Source organism: Bidens hawaiensis, unplaced genomic scaffold (assembly GCF_021521415.1).
Source record: "Bidens hawaiensis isolate Kalapana, Puna unplaced genomic scaffold, B.hawaiensis_p1.1 tig00023819_1, whole genome shotgun sequence".
NCBI lineage: Eukaryota > Viridiplantae > Streptophyta > Magnoliopsida > Asterales > Asteraceae > Bidens > Bidens hawaiensis.
In genome coordinates this window covers 210,430-228,995 of record NW_027493746.1, presented here as the reverse complement: position 1 = coordinate 228,995, position 18,566 = coordinate 210,430, and the positions used below count along the sequence as shown (strand labels likewise).

The following is an 18,566-nucleotide window of genomic DNA, read 5'->3' as shown; positions in this document are numbered from 1 at the left end:
ACAAACAAATTTAAAGCCTCGCCTAAAAGAATCCCCTCTCTACCGTATTTCAAAAGCCAAATTAGTTCGTATTGACATAGATGGCTCGCTTAGGGTGCTATGGACGTATAAAAATTTACCCAAGTTTATGATGGAGTTATCACCTCATTTTTAACCAAATTCATATAAAACTAACCAAATTGGTAGGGAAGCCAATGGAGAAGTACCCGAATTTGTTTTTTCTTTTAAAAATATAAAACTAAATATATTTAAAATCATAAACATAATCAATATATTTCATTAATTCAAAACAATAAAAGAAATTACATAAAAAATCTAAGATCTAGAAATTACAAGTTCAGCCCCACTTTTTCGCTATTTATCGTTTTCTTTGTTGAAGGGTTGCATACTTACTTCCAATATCGGCCTGATCGAAGGATTGCTTACTTACATGCACAAACTGGTTTAAAATCCTAAATCAATAAATCGATTTTGTTCGGTCAACAAAAGTTAAAACTGGTTTATGATCGGTTTGGTTTGGGTTGAAACCGGTTTCTTGACCATGCTACAATCGGTATTTGACCTGTTTTGTCCGGTTTTTGGTTCAGTTAACTGGTTTGAAATCAGTTTCGGTGAAGAGAATTACAAACTGGTTCCAAACTACGGTCTCAATCGGTTCTAAACGATATCTATATAATCGGTTTCAGTTGGTTCTAAATCGGTTTCTGTATAATCAGTTTCGAAACAGTTTGATTTCGGTTCGATTTTCGAATCTCACCTAATTAATTGTTCATCTTTGAACAAAAAAACTCTCGATTTTCATTTTTATTTTCTTTGAGCAATCCCACACCCTTTTTCACATGAATATTTTATAGTTTTATGAATCTCAACTAAATAACATATTCTAGAAAATTAAGGGTAAAAAAAATTAAACAACTACTTCCCGCCATCTTAGCCGTTGGCAAAAAGGGAGCCTTGCATGCCATCCTATCCATCTTCTTTATTTAAATATTCAACCAAACCCATAAGTTCATTTCCATCACTGATTCTTTATTATTATTTTAATATTAACCTTGTGTTTGATTATTGTAGGAGACTATTAGCTAAAGATCAGACTTTCCAACTTTCCAACCAACATCTTCCAACTTGCAAATTACCCTTTGTGTGATTCTGCTCATTTTGCAATTTTTTCCTTCTGGAATCCGTTTACATTTCTCTTGAAAATGATGGGGACGATGTCTCTCGGTTCTTCCATCGCCATCCGGCAAAAAAAACTTGCGAGTTTGGCCGGTTGTGACAACAATCACACATGGTTGTCAAGGAGGAACTTCAAGTGTTTGATGAACTGCCATAATGAGGGAAATGTTGGTAGGAATATCAATGGGGTGTCGTCTATTTTGACGAAAAGATCGGCTTTGGTTAATGTTGATCCTGGAACCGCTCTTTTGGATACCGAAAACTTGGTTTTGACGCCTAATGGGAAGGATTTAGCATCCTACAATGATGCATCGAATGGTAATTCTGTGATGGGTATGAATGTTGATGATGGTATTGGCATTATTAATGTACTTAAAGGGAAAGGGTTCTTTGTTACCGGTGCAACCGGGTTCTTGGGCAAAGGTACACATGATCCTCTTTGTTTAATCCATATGCATGGTGTTATTATTTTATGCACGCGATGTTTTATTTCTAATGGATCAAATCGGTGAAATGGAAACGAGTAGAGTAGATCAAACATGTAGAAACTCGCCCAAAATATATATATTTGAGGTCTAGAACATAATGTATTGGTTAGTTCAAACCTTAGATTGTTACAGGTATAGCATTGTATTCGTAAAAGTAACAAACAAGTTGTATATAAAAGGTTATTCGAAATTGTTTCGGGTAAACCTGACATGAACTGTCTGTTTTGACACATCTAGCACGAATTGTAGATGGAACCAGGATTTTCTAAGTGTAGTATTGCTTTGGTAAACCATAGCTAGCCAATTTTGACATGAACCTTACCTTGTGTAAACATAATTAGCCCAACATGACCATCTTGACACATTTCTTTTGTATGTAGCCATATTTTTTTTTGCTCATTTTGGTGCCTAAATGAATGATTATTCTTGGATGCAAGTAACATTTTTGCTTGTTAACCTTCTTTAACTTTTTGAATTTTTCATGAATATCATATCAACTATGTAGTGTTTATAGAGAAGATATTGCGCACGGTGCCTGATGTGGGGAAGATATATATCTTAATCAAGGCAAAGAACGCGAAAGCTGCCATGGAAAGATTGAAAAACGAAGTATGCAATTTTCTTTTGTTTGTCTTCTTTCTTGTTCTTGAGGGAGTCCGATATACGTAGATGTGATGTTATAGATCCGTTTACTTCTAAATGGCCGTGTTTTAATACAAAATTATACAATAGGCAAAATGGGATATGCACCACACGACTTGAAAGCCTTCTAATCTATACATTAATGCATTTAACCTCCTACATTGTTCATATGAAGATTTAGATTATTATTACTGTTCTAATAAAGTTTTTGTAACCATACTCAATTAAAGCTATAATTTTTGTATAAAAGTTTAAAAGATTGTAAAAAAAATGTTCATCGGTCAACCGGCCCGACCCATATTGTTTTGACACCTCTTGTCCCATGCATCACTTGATATTTACATGATCAGTCTCATTATCCTTAAGTAGTAAAATTTAAATTTAATATAGGATTGCATTACAGATAATTGATATCGAACTTTTCAAGTCTCTCCAACAAACTTATGGGAAATCATATCAATCTTTCATGTTAAGCAAGCTGGTTCCTGTGATTGGAAATGTTTGTGAAACTAACCTTGGGTTAGATGAGGATACCGCAGATGTGATTGCGAAAGATGTTGACATAATTGTAAATTCTGCAGCAAATACTACTTTTGATGAAAGGTTAATCTCCTTAAAAGTTTAATTAATTAATTCATAAACTAGCAAGGAAAGCTTAATTAAGGATTCACTGCTTTTGAAAAATGCAGATATGATGTAGCTCTTGACACTAACACGGGTGGACCGAGTCGCCTTATGAGCTTTGCGAAAAGGTGCAAAAAACTTAACCTCTTCCTGCAAGTGTCAACAGGTATAATAGTTCACCCTTAAAAGAACTTGACCTCTTCCTACAAGTCAATCGTTCAATTTTATGAGAATGCGCAGAACAAAATAAATCACCCACTTTTCTAATCTTAGTTGTTTAAAATATAAGAAAATTGTTAACAATGCAGTATTAATCCATCTGTATTTAAATTCAAACAAAAATATTAACAAATTGTATGTGGAAAGCAGAAACTTTTAAAAATAGAAACCGCTGAGGCGCTGATTAAAAATTAAACAATTTGGATTTGTTCTTTTTTTGTTTTCGTAATAATTTAATGTTTTGTAATGAACCATGTATACACACACATTTCACCATTTTTCTCTTGGTTGCAGCATATGTTAATGGACAAAGACAAGGAAGAATCATGGAAAAGCCGTTTAATGTTGGGGAGACTATAGCACGCGAAAGCCTCATATACGGGAATCATACGCAAAAGTTGAATGTAGAAGACGAAATAAAAATGGTTTTGGAATCAAAGAAATTTTTGGGAGAAAACGCATTAGTTCAAAAGCTAAAAGAGCTTGGGTTAGAGAGGTATAACGACGGGTTAACATTTAATATGTCTTGTTTTGTTACTGTTTGATCACTTAAAATCTCTAACAAAACACGTTGTTTTCCTTTCTATTATTTGATTTAACTAGGGCGAAGCTATACGGGTGGCAAGACACGTATGTATTTACCAAGGCAATGGGAGAAATGATGATTAATAAAATGCGAGGAGATATACCCGTTGTCATAATCCGGCCTAGTGTCATTGAAAGCACTTACAAAGAACCATTTCCAGGATGGATGGAAGGAAACAGGTACACATGTTCTTAGACGTAGCAAAATGTGCGGGTGGGTCATAAAAGTTGGATAACTGGTCGAAATTGTTGCGCTTAGGCCATCTTGTTACTGCTTTTTGTCCATTTTGATTAGATTTATAAGTGATTATTGTTTTAAAAGAAGATTTAATAATTATATTACTAATACAATCATGTAACTTTTTTTAATAAAGCGGTTTAGGAGGTCTTAGTCATTTGCGTACACTTTCATTGTTCGACACGTCTGATTTGCTAGAGATTAAAAATAAAGTCCCAGTGCTGGCAAACTAAATATGATTTGATATTCAAGATTTGTGCTTATATGGCCCTTATAATTTTTGAAGGATGATGGATCCAATTGTACTTTACTACGGAAAGGGGCAACTTAGCGGATTTCTTGTTGATCCAAATGGCGTTCTTGATGTGGTAAATGATTTTCTTTATATATATGTTTTCCCAGTTAGAGATTCTAAATGTTCCCATTAACGACATGCAAAACCTTTGCAGGTTCCAGCTGACATGGTGGTTAATGCCACCATGGCAGCCATGGCCATGCACATAGCAAATAGAGAAACCGAAGAGAACTACATTTATCATATAGCTTCATCGGTAGTGAACCCGTTGGTATTTAAGGATTTGGCAAGTTTGCTTTATGAACATTTCAATTCTTCGCCTTGTTTGGATTTAAAGGGAAGGCCGGTTCATGTGCCAGTCATGCAACTTTATCGGTCCATGGAAGAATTCTCCGCTCATATATGGAAAGACGCGATGAATAGAACCGGGTTGGCTTCTTCAGCCTCTACAAATAATGGGAAGCTGACACTTAAACTTGAAAATATTTGCAAGAAATCAGTGGAGCAAGCAAAGTATTTGGCAAACATATATGAACCATACACATTTTATGGTGGAAGGTAACATCATACTTTTTTAACTCTTGAATAAATTTACTCTCCTTATAATATTACATGTTTTCACTTTCAGTCCATACATGATCGTCGAATCTTGAAACCATATTTTGTAGGTTTGATAACAGCAATACTCAAAAGTTATTCGCAACGATGTCTGAAGAAGAAAAGAAGACATTTGGATTCGATGTTGGGAAGATAGATTGGAGAGATTACATCTCAAATGTTCATATTCTGGGGCTAAGGAGGCATGTAATGAAGGGAAGAGGAATGTGCACTTGATTAATCAGCCTTATAAATATTATTCAAAACACACTACATTATATAATACATGTTTTATATAAAAATAAAAATCGTATTGTAATAAATATATTATGTTTTCTCTCTTTTATTGATTTAATATTATGGATATTGTATGTTGTTTGTGACACTGTGTATTAAGATTGTCTGGATGGAACAGGATGATATAAAACATGTGATAAACTTTGTTGGCCTTAAATTGTTTGATGAAGTTTGATAAACATGGAGAATTAAGTTTAGACTCAATTATGCAATTAGTGTAAAGTTTAGTTTGAGTCATATATCTATTTGTAACGTGTAAGAGTTAGTATGTAACGTAGGAAAGTTAAAATCCATTAAAATGGTGGAATACAACGATTCTGTACTATTTAACCGGTTTTTGTAGGTATTAAGATTCTAGCGATGGAAAAGGTTGGGGCTGCATTGATGAATCGATGTTCTAGATGCAGTTGCTTGTTGCATTCGTGCCAAATTAGTTTATTATGGTTTAACAGGCACGCACTGATAATAATATTAACAATAATATCATTGTTATTAATAATAGGAATCTTTTATTGAAGTTTCCTTTATTAAGTCATCAATGGATATTATGATTTACAATAATATCATTGTTATTAATAATAGCATCAAGCCATCAATCGATGTTCTAGATGCAGCTGCTCGCTGCATTCCTGCCAAATTAGTTTATCATGATTTACAGAGCTCAAGAACGAGTTGGAATCGGTATATTTCTGCAATGGGTGATTCTTCATCATCCTCTCGGGCTATATATGTTGAGAGGTCAATATTCATTGGAAGATTATTGTTTACATTCCAAAAGACTACAAACATTCCTGATATTCCAAAAACATTCGGGTTAATACAATATAGTACAGTACAAGTAAATTAAAAACAAAAACATGGTGGCATACTTACCAAAATAAAAGTGAGGTTGCTAGATGGGTGGGCTGGGTAACGATCAAAACGGGTTACTTTTGTATGGGTTGGGTCGTGTTGACACAAAATACTTTTGTCCAAAATAATTAATTATTATATTCAACCCGAAAACAATAACATAACCATATTTTTATTAATGTAAAAAATATCAATCTTTACTCTATAAACTTATTGCCGTGTAACACAAAACAACCTATTTAACTCATTTATCTAAACGTGTTAAATGACTTGGCAGACAACAAGTAACATTTAAGTTGCAAATGTGCTAATTCGTTTCTAAAAAATGGATTAAACAAGTTAATGGGTCGACATTTAGTTGAGTGAGTTAAATAAATCGTCCAAACTCTACCCATTTAATTAAACAGGTAAAACCACACACAAGCTGTTTATTAAGTAGGTTAAAATATAGATACAATAATCCAAAACCTGATTATTTTCATGTCGTGTTTTGAATCGTGTCGAAACTACTACCCCTTCACATCATGGTCTATTTAAGTAAATCGTGACTGTTGACCTTTTCAAACATCAAACTTCCACACTACACCCTTAAATCAAGTATTGAATCTATCTAGTATGAGAGATTGCTATTCAAGTGATAGATAATTAATAAGAGAGATTAAAAAAGTTAAATGTCCAACAAATGGAAGTCGTAAGATAGTTTAGGGATCGGTTCGGTTTCATAAGAGTGAGCATAAACTAGGTAAGTAAAAGCCGCGAGTCACGACTTATATTAGACCCAATTATTTACTACAAGGTTGGTTTCCGGGTCTTAAAAATACCATTAAACAGGTCCGGCTAAGTCGGGTCTCGCGGGTCTGGCCATTTTCTCTTTACGTAAATTGGGTAAGTTTTACAAGATCCAAACCGGTCAGACCCGATTATTTACAGAGTTGGGTACTTGGGTCGGATCCCAGGTGTTTGAGAATACCACTAAACTGGTCCGGGTCGGATCTTTGTAAATATAACTTTTGGGCTTTATTAGTTCTTCTTCTTCTTCTTCTTCTTCCTCTTCTTTCCACAACGGCATCGAGCTTCGAGGTGAATCCGGCGGTGATCTGTAAGTCATCTTATTTTATTTAATTCATTCTGCTACGAGTATTAACTATATGATTTATTGGTTCTTAGTGTTAGGGTTCCGTCGAATTAATACTTTAGGGTTTGATTATTATTTTTCACCCAATTATATGCTAATAGTAATTGAAATTAATTGATTCTAGTAGTTTTCTACCTTTTGTTTATTTGATTTAATTAACATGTAAAGTTTTAAGTTCTCTAGTTATTCATGTGATTTGTTGTCATACTGTAAGCTTTGAATTAGCATCATTAAATACACCAGGCTTCAAATAAACTGGCACACCAAATAATATTATTAATGGTGACAAATTTGCTGAGAAGAAAACACCAATACAACATGTTGTTGCCACCATCATGATTTTTATTTTGCAAATTTACTTTTATGCTGCTTATAGTAAGATGTGTTGATGTCAAGTTTCAAACTGAAAAGGCTAGTTGGTTGAATGTTAAGGTATAAAAGTACTTAATCAGCACACGGCGTTAAGTTTCACTTGAGGTGTATCATGTAATAAGCTAATTAACTACCAAGATAGGCAAAATGATTAACCTGTGATTTGTTCTGTTTATAGTTTCATCTGCATCTGAAGTAGAGCACATTACTTTGAAGTTGTTTTTATATTCTGATTGGCGTTTAGAATCCTGAAATAGGAACACATATATATCACGGAGAAGAGATGGGCGATTCGGATCCTAGAAGCTCTTTGAGATGCAGGCACTGTGCAGGTCCTCTCACCAAGGAAATGGTAACTTTTTTTAAATAACTTAAGCTTATTTTTATGTATACTTTTTTTTTTCAAAATATGGCTTGTTACACATGAGCACATTGTTTATTCCATTTTGTAAAAGGAATCACACTGATTGTTTCTTAGAAGTTTTACAATCACAAAGTTATAATGATAACTCTTAACTGTGCAAATCATGTACAATATGGTTTTTGTTTTATTTGTCTGTTTGTGTGTACATGACTATGTTTCTGATTGATGGCAGGAAACGAGTGCTTGGACGGTTGGACCTCTAATTAGAGATAGTTTTTCTATGGTAACTGTTTTCTTTTTGCATATAGTTTAACAGCAGCATGTGAATTATAAAGCGCCCTTATTTTCATTTATCTTGCTCACAATTCAGATTGGTTCTGCTGTTGGTGGTGTGTCAAGTGCATTCTATGGCTTTAATTTAGGTATGTGCAGTGGTATTAGTCAGTTCCTACACTGCTGGCTTTCGCATTTCACGCGCTACTTCATTTAGCAAGACCCGTGTACATGTTTCACTTGGATATTAAACTTGGAATTTGAGGAGGTACTTTTGACACGTTAACCATTATTTTCTTCATTTTCTTTGTAGTGATGCCGGTTGTTCAAAGGCGTGTAAAAGGACCCATGTGGTTGCATTTTCTTATTGGCGTAAGTTTCTTACTACCACACTTCTGTTTATATGTCTTATTTTGTCTAAATTGTAAGAGTATGAGCTTGTAACATCTGTCCTTTTAAGTAAACAATGCATTTCCAGAAATTAGTGGTGGTAAAATAGGCGGGTCAGACATATTGGGTAAAGAGACAAAACAGATAATCTTTTGTGCGGGTAACGAGTGAGGTTGAGTTGACCCAAAACACTTTTTGCTCGTTTTTTTTAATTAATTTTTTTAAATGATTGCAAACACTATATTATTTCAATAATAATCTATATTTTTAACAGGCTAGTTCATAGTTATAGGAAACACTCAGCCCTTGTCCCTTGGGTGTACAGGCTAGTTCATAGTCACATGAAACACTCAACCCTTGTCTCTTACGTGTACCACGGTCCACGTACCTGATTGCTCACACCAGACCGCGGTACAAAAGGGATACCAGTCGCTGATTGTACAGTCTGGATAGAAATTGAGTGTTCCTGACTGTCGAACGAATTGAGCTCTTTTCATCAAATTCGCGTTCCCGATTGTTGAAATCATTGTTTGGGATCGTGAAAAAACATGTACCAGGAATCTCAACAGCCTTTTTCATGCCTTTCTTTTAATGAATTGAATGTGTTACGCTTGGTATCTCAACAGTCAAACAGAAAAAGACATAGACTAGATTAGTTTTATGAATTATCTGTTATGATTATGAAATGCTCCTCATATGATTATGAAATGCGTCATTTTTAAATTGAAATTTTCTAAAAAAAATCTATTTTAATCTGTTTTCTATATGATACGATGTACCCGACTATATGCTACACGGTACTACGTACCGAATTGGTGTTCCAAATGAACCCACACTGAATTTTAGAAATGTGCCAACCGCGTACTAGCTCTTGTTCTCCGTATTGGAACGTACCGCAATCCATGTGACTATGGGCAAGATTGTATACATTAGATACACTTTGGGGATTTTCTTTTTTTTTTATTTTTTTGCCAAAGATTAATTTACGCCTTTATGGTGCCCATTTGACCCGTTGTAGTTAAAACGTGACTCACATCAACCAAATTACAAGTAAACCTAGCATTCTATTTCAGAATTATTCTTCCATGATTCAAGTGTGCACTTACAGAGCCAATCTAAGTCTAAACATCATATGCGCCACCAATTTTGCTCATCCAGGACCATGGTTATTGATGTCAACATATCGTTAGCAAATGATAGTAGCATTGGTTCATAAGTTGATTAGTACATACTGGTCTTTTTATATTCATAATAGTTCTGTATTCTTGTTCCTGATTCTCTTTCGCTGCTTCCTTCGTGTGCAAAACCTTTTGATTTTGTTATTTCTGTCATCTTATGTTAATGTTTATTTTCAATTAACTGAAATTTTGTGATGCAGGCCCCACCTGTGATAGTTTTCTCATCAGCTTGTGCTGGATTAGCAGGTTAGTTTCTTGCACATCCAAATATTATTCCATACACATAATTTATTTTAAAACACAATCCCAAAGACCTTCATGGGGGGATTTATCATATGCAAATTGCAAGTTAGCAATTAGCATGCATTTAAATTTCAACCATTTTTTTCTTTCTTTTCCAGACTTTTTATTGTACTTAGACTCGATTATTAAATGAATATTTGCAGGTGGTGCGATCCCAGCACTTGCTCAACTTGCGTCGTCATCTTATCATGCAGCAGTCTCATCTCCGTCTTTATCTGTACCGCCACCTAAGGACGATGACATCAGCAAATCCCGAACTTCATCCACTCTATAGTTAGTTATATGGAAATGGTGTCTATCGATACAAATATAATGCCTTGTATGGCTGCAGCTGCTACATGTACATGTTTTGGATTTTTTGGGACTTAATTTATAAAACATAACACATACTTACTAGGTGGATACTGTTTCTAATGATTAGATGTATAACAATACGAGAAACACTTTGCCCGTTGGATGTGTAATGGGATCTCATTCTAGTTCTATTTGCTTTCTGGTTTATTTCATGTATAATGTGAGGTTTTGTTGCATTTCCTCTGTTCACTAATTCATTTTTAAATAAAAAACTTAATAGAAGTAGCCTCTTTAAGATAAAACATTATTCTTTTTCTATGAATCTTGTTGCATGTCTTTCTAATATTAGCTTTGATTAACATTGTATTATCATAATGACAGGTATTACGCGTGTTTATAGATTCTTGAAAGGGATAACTTCATAGAATAGTAACCAAGTTTCTCCACTGTTTCAATTAGGTCACTCATTCTTTTCTTTGTCTCAATTAGGTCACTAAGTTTAGTTTAATGTTCTAATACTAGATTTTTTACCTATTCAATAGGTTACATGCTTACATGTCAATTTTTATTTTTTAAGTGGTTTTTTTGTTGATGATGTGGATTGATATTTGAAAGCTCAAATTAGTGATGCACTCAAAAAAGGTTGGTTTTTTTTTAATTTACTTTTCCTTTAAATTATTATATTTAAATAAACTCACCATCATCCCTACCTTCATCCGTTCATCAGTTCATAGCCCCACCACCAAACCTCCGATCATCTTCTCCGGTGATACCTGTAACTTTCGAAGACATTCAACTTTTCCGATCTCTCTCACAAGCCGCTGAATGAAGCATCTAAACCATCAGCTTCTCATTGTTTCAGATTTGCAAATGTTTTAAACAAAAGGGTTTCTGATCTTCATGAGGTTTGTTTATACTTTATATGCATCTCAAGTTACAGTGAGAATTTTTGGTCAATATATTGATGCTATATTGTATAATTGAAAAAACATTTAAAAAATAGGAATTGACATGTCAGCATGCAACCTACTGAATTGGTAAAAAATCTAGAATTAGAATATTAAACTAAGTAAGGGTATATTTGGTTGGAGGTAATGGAATGAAGGGGGAATGGATTGGGAGAAGAAATGGAATGGATAAGAGAATGAAATGGATCATTACCATTCATTTGTCTTGTTTGGTTAACCTATATGAATGAAATCAATTATTAATTTTTATTGTTTGGTATCCAAAAAAATTGTAGAAATGAAATAGAAATAATAAAAACACTCATATCTCTCAAAATACTTTTTAACCCAATAAAAAATAAAAAAAACCTACAATGGCGACGGTGGTAGCTCCGACGACAAAAATGGTGGTGGCGGTGGCGATGGTGGCGACGGCGGTTGTGGTGTCGAAGGAGTTGGTAGTGGTGCCAATGGTAGCGGTGGTGGTGGCTGTTAGGTGGTAGTGTTGTTGAGAAAATATGGTGAATGAGAAATTGAATGAAAAAAAGAAGGGGGGGGGGTGGAGAGGAATGGTTTTGATGAAATGAGATTCTATGTGTAATGGATGATTGCATTCCATTGAGCAACCAAACACCATTTTTTTCATTCCCACAAAATTAATCATTCCATTCCTACTGTCATTCTTGCATACCAAATGCTACATTAGTGACCTAATTGAGACAAAGAAAAAAATGAGTGACCTAATTGGGACAGTGGAGAAACTTGGTTACTATTCTATGAAGTTATTCCTTGTTGAAACTAACTCAAGGGAATTACCAAAGCAAGTAAGAGCATTCCCAACCACTGTATTTTCTCTATTGTTTAATTAAATAATAATTTTTATATCTCTATCAATTCAAACCGTTAAACTGCAAAACCAATCAATCAGACAGACCCAGTCACCCAATCCATTCATTTTAGTTTGTAATTAACAGTTTGACTCATATATTCGTCATAATGGGCCAAACCAAACCATAAACTTTATGTTTTATAAGAAAATCCATCTGTATAAACGAGTCAATCTAGCTATAGCGCACCTTGTTTAGACTAATAGAGCTCGAACTCAAATTCAGAACGTGCTTTGACTCTTTATTTTTTATTAAACAAACTTTTTTCCGTTCAAGTTAATTTAAGCTCCGCCTAATTCAAACGAACCAACTTTAAGCGTTAGAGGTGAGCAATAACCGAACCGAAAACAGACGAAACCGAACTGAAGTTAACCTAAAGGTGGTTATCGGTTATTTTATCTGCACTCGGTTAACAGAACCGAACCGAACCAAAGCGGACCATTGATATTTCATATTTTCTACCCTTTTACCTTCATTTCATGTTTTACACCACAATTTCATGTAATTATACCTTTTTTTCATCATTTATATATCCATTACATGTATTTATACTATTATTTCATTAGGACTGTTCAAAGGGTAAGACCCGACCCTTTTTCCTAATACCCTACCGGACCCTTTACCCTTTTAGGAAGAAGCGTGGATCCGAGACCCTATCCTCTAAACAATAAAAGGGTCGGGTATAAATAAGGGTTTCAAGGATTCAACCATTTACCCTTTAAGGCAATAATCACAATTCCTTTTGTGCATTTACTAGTTACACATCTCATATATGATTTTAATATATGAAACATATGATAATTATACTCTCATTTAATAACATAGTAAAACCTAACTTCGAAGGTTTAACAATCATTTGAACTGATATAAATAATATTAACATTCACAAATTACATGTAGATAACAATTCAGTAATTCCCATATATATGTTTCCAATCAGTAGTATGACTATTTATTTTTATTTTTCTTAGTAGTTGGGAAATTTATGATAAACTATATATGAAATAGAAACCTCTCATAAATTTCAGTTTAATCACGAATATGATGTATATATATCTAGAAACTAGTAAATGGGTCACAGGTTTGAAAAATGGTCGGACCCTCGAAACCCTTTTACCCTTTAAAATGAAATTTAAATACCATTGACCCGACCCTTATTATATATTCAGGTCTAATTAAGGGTTTTACGAGTCGGGTAACCGGGTTTCAAGGATCCGACCCTTATCTTGCTCACCCCTACATCTCATGTTTTATGTTTTCATGTTATGCAACTTCATGTATTTGAAGTAAAAATTTTAGCACAAATTTGATTTTAGTTATCATCCAAACCGAACCAAAACCGAATAAACGAAGCTAATTAATCAAAAACTGATTGATTAATTTGGTTAGGCTAATAATCAAACCAAACCATCCGTATCCCAACTTCAAATGCCGGTACTCAACGTCGGGTGGGTAACCCGTAACCCCGAATGGGTATCCATCCAGCAGCTAGGCTCTATAAAAGGAGACCAAAACCCTAAAGCTAGGGTTTAACACTACTTGATCTTATCTGAGCGGTAGCGGTGGCGGCGGCGATTGAGAAGCAAGGCGGGTACAGCCACCCATCCACCACATCTTTCTTGTTTGTGATGGTTGCCGGAGGCCCCGTTATTGCCTTCCACGTTCGCCTCCTACGGTCACCGCGATGAAGACTGCCCGCTTCCGGAGCCATATATTCGATTTTAATCGGGCGATGATGGCACCGCGGGCTTCCCAAATGTTTTAACCTATAATATTATTGTTTTTTTGTACATTTATTTTATTGATTTATGCTTTTTCTATGTGATTATTATTTTTTTCTTTTGGTGAATTTAGAGTTTGTTAGTGTTTAAATTTAATGTGTTAATTTGAAATTCAGGTTTTATTATTACATTGATAATTAGAATCTGTATAGGATGCTTGCTCGTGGTGCTGCAGGTCCAATAGGGGCGTCTAAAAACCTCGTGGCTCGAAACTTGCTCGAAGTGGCTCGGTTTGTCCAAAAAGCTTGTGGGTCGAGGCTTGCTCGGAAACAGGCTGAAAAAAGCTTGCTTGAATTGGCTCGGTTTGTAAATGATCGAACCGGAGCCAAGGTTGGCTGGCTCGGATTGGTTTGGCTCACATTTATGTAGTTGTATACTTGTATATGTGTGTATGTACATGCAGCAATTTATGAGATTTTGTTTAATAGGCTTATTTTCTTTTGTTGATTCACATATTGCAATTTGAAGTTATATTTTTAGTTTTATTTTATTTAATTAATAAATTTCTTTTTTAAACCAAGCTGAGCTGAGCCCGAGCTCAGATTTTCAGCTCGGTTTCAATACTAAGCCTAGCCCGCCCTTGCCCGGGTTGTGAAAAGCCCTATGCTGGGATGATGAATTATTTATGGCTCTGATTCAGATACGCTTATTATTCAGCATGATTAGTGTAATTTCTAAGTGTGCAATTTAGTAATTTTAATGTAAATCTATTTGTTATGCTTTTAAATGTAATTTAGTTGATTTAATTTTACTTATTATTGTTATTGAAGTGATAACATCCCTCTATAGTTATTAGTTATACACTTACATAGTTCAATTCGTATCAATTCTATCTTAACATAAAACAAAGTTCTTGTTCATCATGGATGCACATTAAATCTATGATTCTAAACTGAAAATTTGTACTCTTATGATTATCAATTCACAAGTGTCAAATCTTACAAATATGAACTCTATAAGAGAACTTTTATGCCTCAAATGTTATGCTCAAAACCACAAATTGAGCAATTGAGTATGGTTACAAATTACAATACAAGTCCACACACAAACACAAGTTAACAAAACATCAACCAACCCTTGTCGGCATTCTAACAATCTTTAAATTCTTCAACTTTAGCTTAGACATCTGATCTGGACCGTTCAAAAAGAGCCCATCTAATTGGATCTTGATCACTATATTACAGTAGAGTTACAACTTACAACAATAAAAACCTGTTGGAAATCTTGAGTTAGGATATTTAAGTCAGATAAACTAAAACTGCCTTCCCATGTAGGTTTGACCAAAAGACCAGTTAGGAGGTGCAACGTTATTAGAAACAACGGTTCTACCACCGCTTGTTGTAACCTTAAACGATAGAGATTGACCATTTAGGTAAGTGTTGCTCTGCCAGTTTTGACCCCAATTACGTGACATTGACTGCCATGTCATGCTTTTAGAGCCCTTCACCGAGACAGAAATAACATTGCCGGCCCCACCTACATTGGTCACGAGCACGAGGTTAAAATACGAGTGACCATTGATTGTGAACCTTGTTCCACCAGTCTTTCTGCACGTGACTCTGCAAAAATCAACCAAGGAACACAAGCTTAGTACATTTGTGTCTATATTAGTTATAAAAACATGTTATTCTTAGCGTTAATTACATAGTTGATACTGGTTTGGTAAAGTTATAGGTTTCCGTGGTTTATAATTTGTAATAAGTTTGGGGTCTAGCACTGATTTTGGTTAAAAGTTCTATTAGATTTTTAATTATGTAAAACTCTTTTACATTTGTAACATATTTTGTATAATTACATAAAGTGTCATTAAGCTAGAACCAAATATGTTACAAAAATTTAATGACTATTTATGTAATTAGTTACAAGGGCAACTCTGTCATTTTTAAATATTTAACATAATTTTCAACATAAATTAGTGTTAGACTTTAAACATGCTATAAATTGAAAATCACTAATAACAAACCTGTTACATTTCGAGGTTGGACTACCAACTTGTTATTTTTGTCAAACCACATGGACCATTTATGTATTAACCCGTAACAAATAACATGATTTACAAGGTTTTGTGCATTAAAAAGTAACATTTTTTTACTTTAATCGTTTGACTCATTAGAAATAAAACATGACTGAAATAAATTTGTTTACAAGTAAACGTTTTAAAACTTAAAACTACTTAATAATCATGTTACCTTCTGTATTTCACAGGTATAATTCCGGCTTTTTCTTGAGCAATGTGCTTGAAGATTGGTTGTGCAAGATCAAAATGTTTCAATGGAGGATTACACCACCCACCCGCATTATTTGTGAGCGCGTTATTGGGAGGGCAGAAGTTTGTAGCTGTGACAATTATGGATCCTGGAAGACACCATTTGGCATCATTAAAGCACATGAGTTCAAAACAAGCTCCACAGGTAAGTCCATTGTTGAACAGAGCAGTACTCAGTGCAGCTGTGTTTGTGCCATATCCTTGACTATATAGATTGCCATACCCACATGCTCCTCCTGTGCAAAATAGGCCAGTTAAGATCATATCAATATTTATCAGTTGGAAGTTGGAACACATAGAGTGGGCTTGGGTCTAGTTTTTAATTAATAATAATAATAATAATGCATTGAATAAAATTAAGCAAATTTTTTATTATTACAATAGTAAGTTCTTAATGCTAAAATTTAGGTAGCACTTTAAAAGTATATTTAAAAGCATCAGGGGTGGTAATTTCTGACACAACTTGAAACATGACACGAAAAAAGTAAGATTTTAGCTTGTTCAATAAACATCTAATGTTTAGTTGTTTAACACGTTTGATTAAACATGCTTAACTTCTAGCCAATATGTTAACATGTCATTACTTGATTGCAATATGTCAACCACTCTTTCAAATAAAAATGTTACGGGAGAGTTATCTTTGGGTTACATGATTTTAGTGTGACGTCCAGGCTCTAGGTTAGGTTTAGTGGTTTTAACATAATTATATATTTGGGTTGTTGAACACGAGCTAGCCAGACTCTAGGTTAGGGTTAACGCTTTTACAAGTAATATCTTAAACCGGCTGATTTGAAATTCTATAATTAACTTGAACTGACTTATAATTTACAAGTAAACGTGTCAAAATTATGAAAATTTACGCATAAAGTAGCTTACCCATTGTACCGGAAGCGTCTTGACCTCCATAGAAGGTGGCATGGGCATTCAACCATAAACCACCACCACCTTTGGCATTAGCACCAATTGTTATAGAGCCAGTGATTATAGCTACTCGTAAGCAAAGATCAAGAAACCTCATTTTTGTCGCAGAACCGAAGAATTGTGTTGGATATTTTAATGTAAAAATGTCAATTTTTGTGAAGTTAAGCTATGATGTAGAGAAGTGAGTATGATGTGTACGTAAATGGGATGTATGAGACTATTTATAAATAAATTAAAGGGTTACATGTGCTGCTGATGTTGTAGGTTTCTATTCTTTAATCTATGCGTTTTGGCTTCTATTTTTTGTGCACCACTTTTTTCTACTGTAAGAGTCTCTAATTCTGTCCTCACACCATTTTATTTAATTTAAATATAAAAATAAACTATTAAATCATTTATTTTACTATTGAAGTATTTTACTCAAAACAAAGTATAAAATTGATTATGAGTTTGTGGGCCGTGAGGTAGGACAAATTAAGTTTTTTGTCCTTGAGAATGTGCACTAAATTGGAGTTTGCATTCTTGGATGCATCGAAAGGACATGCAATGCAGGTTTTTTTAAGCTCATAAACGCTAGACGGAACAGACAGCCTGGGTGAAGGGATATTAATTAAGGTGTATAAGATTGCTCGTGCCAAATATCATCATTTGGGTCATTGGGTGTATTGATTGTTCGCGTCAAATATCTTAAACGGGGTGATTGATGTTTTGGAAGTCTCTACCCGGTTAGCAAAAAACAAATATGTTAATGCTAGAATGGCATCTTCCATTTGGATGCCATGTTTTTTCCTTTAAAATTATAGTTGTTAAATCTAAATATGTACTAGAATGGAACATGTGACGCCAATGAGCTTGTTTTTAAAACACTTTACAAACCAATTTAATAAAGTAAGCCATTTACATCACATTCAAGACATGTTATGACAAGCTTTTCTCATATCATGCACGCATAAAGTTTAAACTTTTACACTTCTGATCGACCTATGACTTGTTAGGGGTTTCATTGTGCCTACTCTCTCTTAGGTTTGTTGTTTGGGCCATGTGAATGGAGTTTATTTGGGAGATGTTGGATGTGTAAATGACAATGGAACAAGGTCGGAGATGTGAGCAAAAAGATATTAAAGATACGACGTCACGAACCCACAACTTTGTGGTGTATGTGGAGAGGGTTTTTTTTTTAAACGGCGACTTTCTTATAATTAGGCTACCGCACTCTCCAAATTTGGAGAGCCCTGATACCCCACTCTGGACTCTCTGGCGTAACACACGATGGGACGAAAACCCGGGTAGGCTCAGAATTCGAACTGACAACCTTTGCACAAGGCCTAGCTCAAATCCTTCATTGCCAATATTCACCCAAATATAACACAAGTGGAATTCGAACTTGAGTCTCCACTAGAGAACCCAAGCCTCTTACCACTAGGCCACAAGTGGGGGATATG

General features: G+C 34.5%; 3 protein-coding genes across 3 annotated transcripts; 2 read left to right on the top strand and 1 right to left on the bottom strand.

Annotated features, from left to right (window-relative positions):
- The first annotated feature begins 1,066 nt into the window (after positions 1 to 1,066).
- Positions 1,067 to 5,306, top strand: LOC143568162 (fatty acyl-CoA reductase 2, chloroplastic-like). Its single transcript, XM_077054383.1, has 9 exons — positions 1,067 to 1,599; positions 2,170 to 2,273; positions 2,710 to 2,909; positions 2,996 to 3,096; positions 3,444 to 3,645; positions 3,753 to 3,914; positions 4,259 to 4,340; positions 4,422 to 4,825; positions 4,936 to 5,306. Exons 1-9 carry the CDS (start codon positions 1,203 to 1,205, stop codon positions 5,099 to 5,101), a joined length of 1,818 nt encoding a protein of 605 aa, XP_076910498.1. The 5' UTR covers positions 1,067 to 1,202; the 3' UTR covers positions 5,102 to 5,306.
- Positions 5,307 to 7,098: 1,792 nt separating this feature from the next.
- On the top strand, positions 7,099 to 10,458 carry LOC143568161 (uncharacterized). The gene is made up of 7 exons (XM_077054382.1): positions 7,099 to 7,105; positions 7,765 to 7,872; positions 8,117 to 8,167; positions 8,255 to 8,306; positions 8,471 to 8,529; positions 9,926 to 9,971; positions 10,172 to 10,458. The coding sequence occupies exons 2-7, from the start codon at positions 7,804 to 7,806 to the stop codon at positions 10,300 to 10,302; spliced, it is 408 nt and encodes a 135-aa protein (XP_076910497.1). The 5' UTR covers positions 7,099 to 7,105; positions 7,765 to 7,803; the 3' UTR covers positions 10,303 to 10,458.
- A 4,667-nt stretch (positions 10,459 to 15,125) lies between these two features.
- LOC143568160 (expansin-A10-like) lies at positions 15,126 to 17,280 on the bottom strand. Its single transcript, XM_077054381.1, has 3 exons — positions 17,080 to 17,280; positions 16,127 to 16,439; positions 15,126 to 15,496 (listed from the first exon to the last, which is right to left on the bottom strand). The coding sequence occupies exons 1-3, from the start codon at positions 17,219 to 17,221 to the stop codon at positions 15,190 to 15,192; spliced, it is 762 nt and encodes a 253-aa protein (XP_076910496.1). The 5' UTR covers positions 17,222 to 17,280; the 3' UTR covers positions 15,126 to 15,189.
- Positions 17,281 to 18,566: the final 1,286 nt, after the last annotated feature.

Excerpts from the sequence above, each read along its gene's own strand:
- LOC143568162 (XM_077054383.1), top strand. The coding sequence starts at position 1,203 with ATGATGGGGACGATGTCTCTCGGTTCTTCCATCGCCATCCGGCAAAAA. Across the intron at positions 2,274-2,709 it reads TGGAAAGATTGAAAAACGAA|ATAATTGATATCGAACTTTT; the intron begins GTATGCAATTTT and ends ATTGCATTACAG. Across the intron at positions 3,915-4,258 it reads GGATGGATGGAAGGAAACAG|GATGATGGATCCAATTGTAC; the intron begins GTACACATGTTC and ends TAATTTTTGAAG.
- LOC143568161 (XM_077054382.1), top strand. The coding sequence starts at position 7,804 with ATGGGCGATTCGGATCCTAGAAGCTCTTTGAGATGCAGGCACTGTGCA. Across the intron at positions 8,168-8,254 it reads TTAGAGATAGTTTTTCTATG|ATTGGTTCTGCTGTTGGTGG; the intron begins GTAACTGTTTTC and ends CTCACAATTCAG. Across the intron at positions 8,307-8,470 it reads ATTCTATGGCTTTAATTTAG|TGATGCCGGTTGTTCAAAGG; the intron begins GTATGTGCAGTG and ends TTTTCTTTGTAG.
- LOC143568160 (XM_077054381.1), bottom strand. The coding sequence starts at position 17,221 with ATGAGGTTTCTTGATCTTTGCTTACGAGTAGCTATAATCACTGGCTCT. Across the intron at positions 16,440-17,079 it reads AGACGCTTCCGGTACAATGG|GAGGAGCATGTGGGTATGGC; the intron begins GTAAGCTACTTT and ends TATTTTGCACAG. Across the intron at positions 15,497-16,126 it reads ATACCTGTGAAATACAGAAG|AGTCACGTGCAGAAAGACTG; the intron begins GTAACATGATTA and ends TGATTTTTGCAG.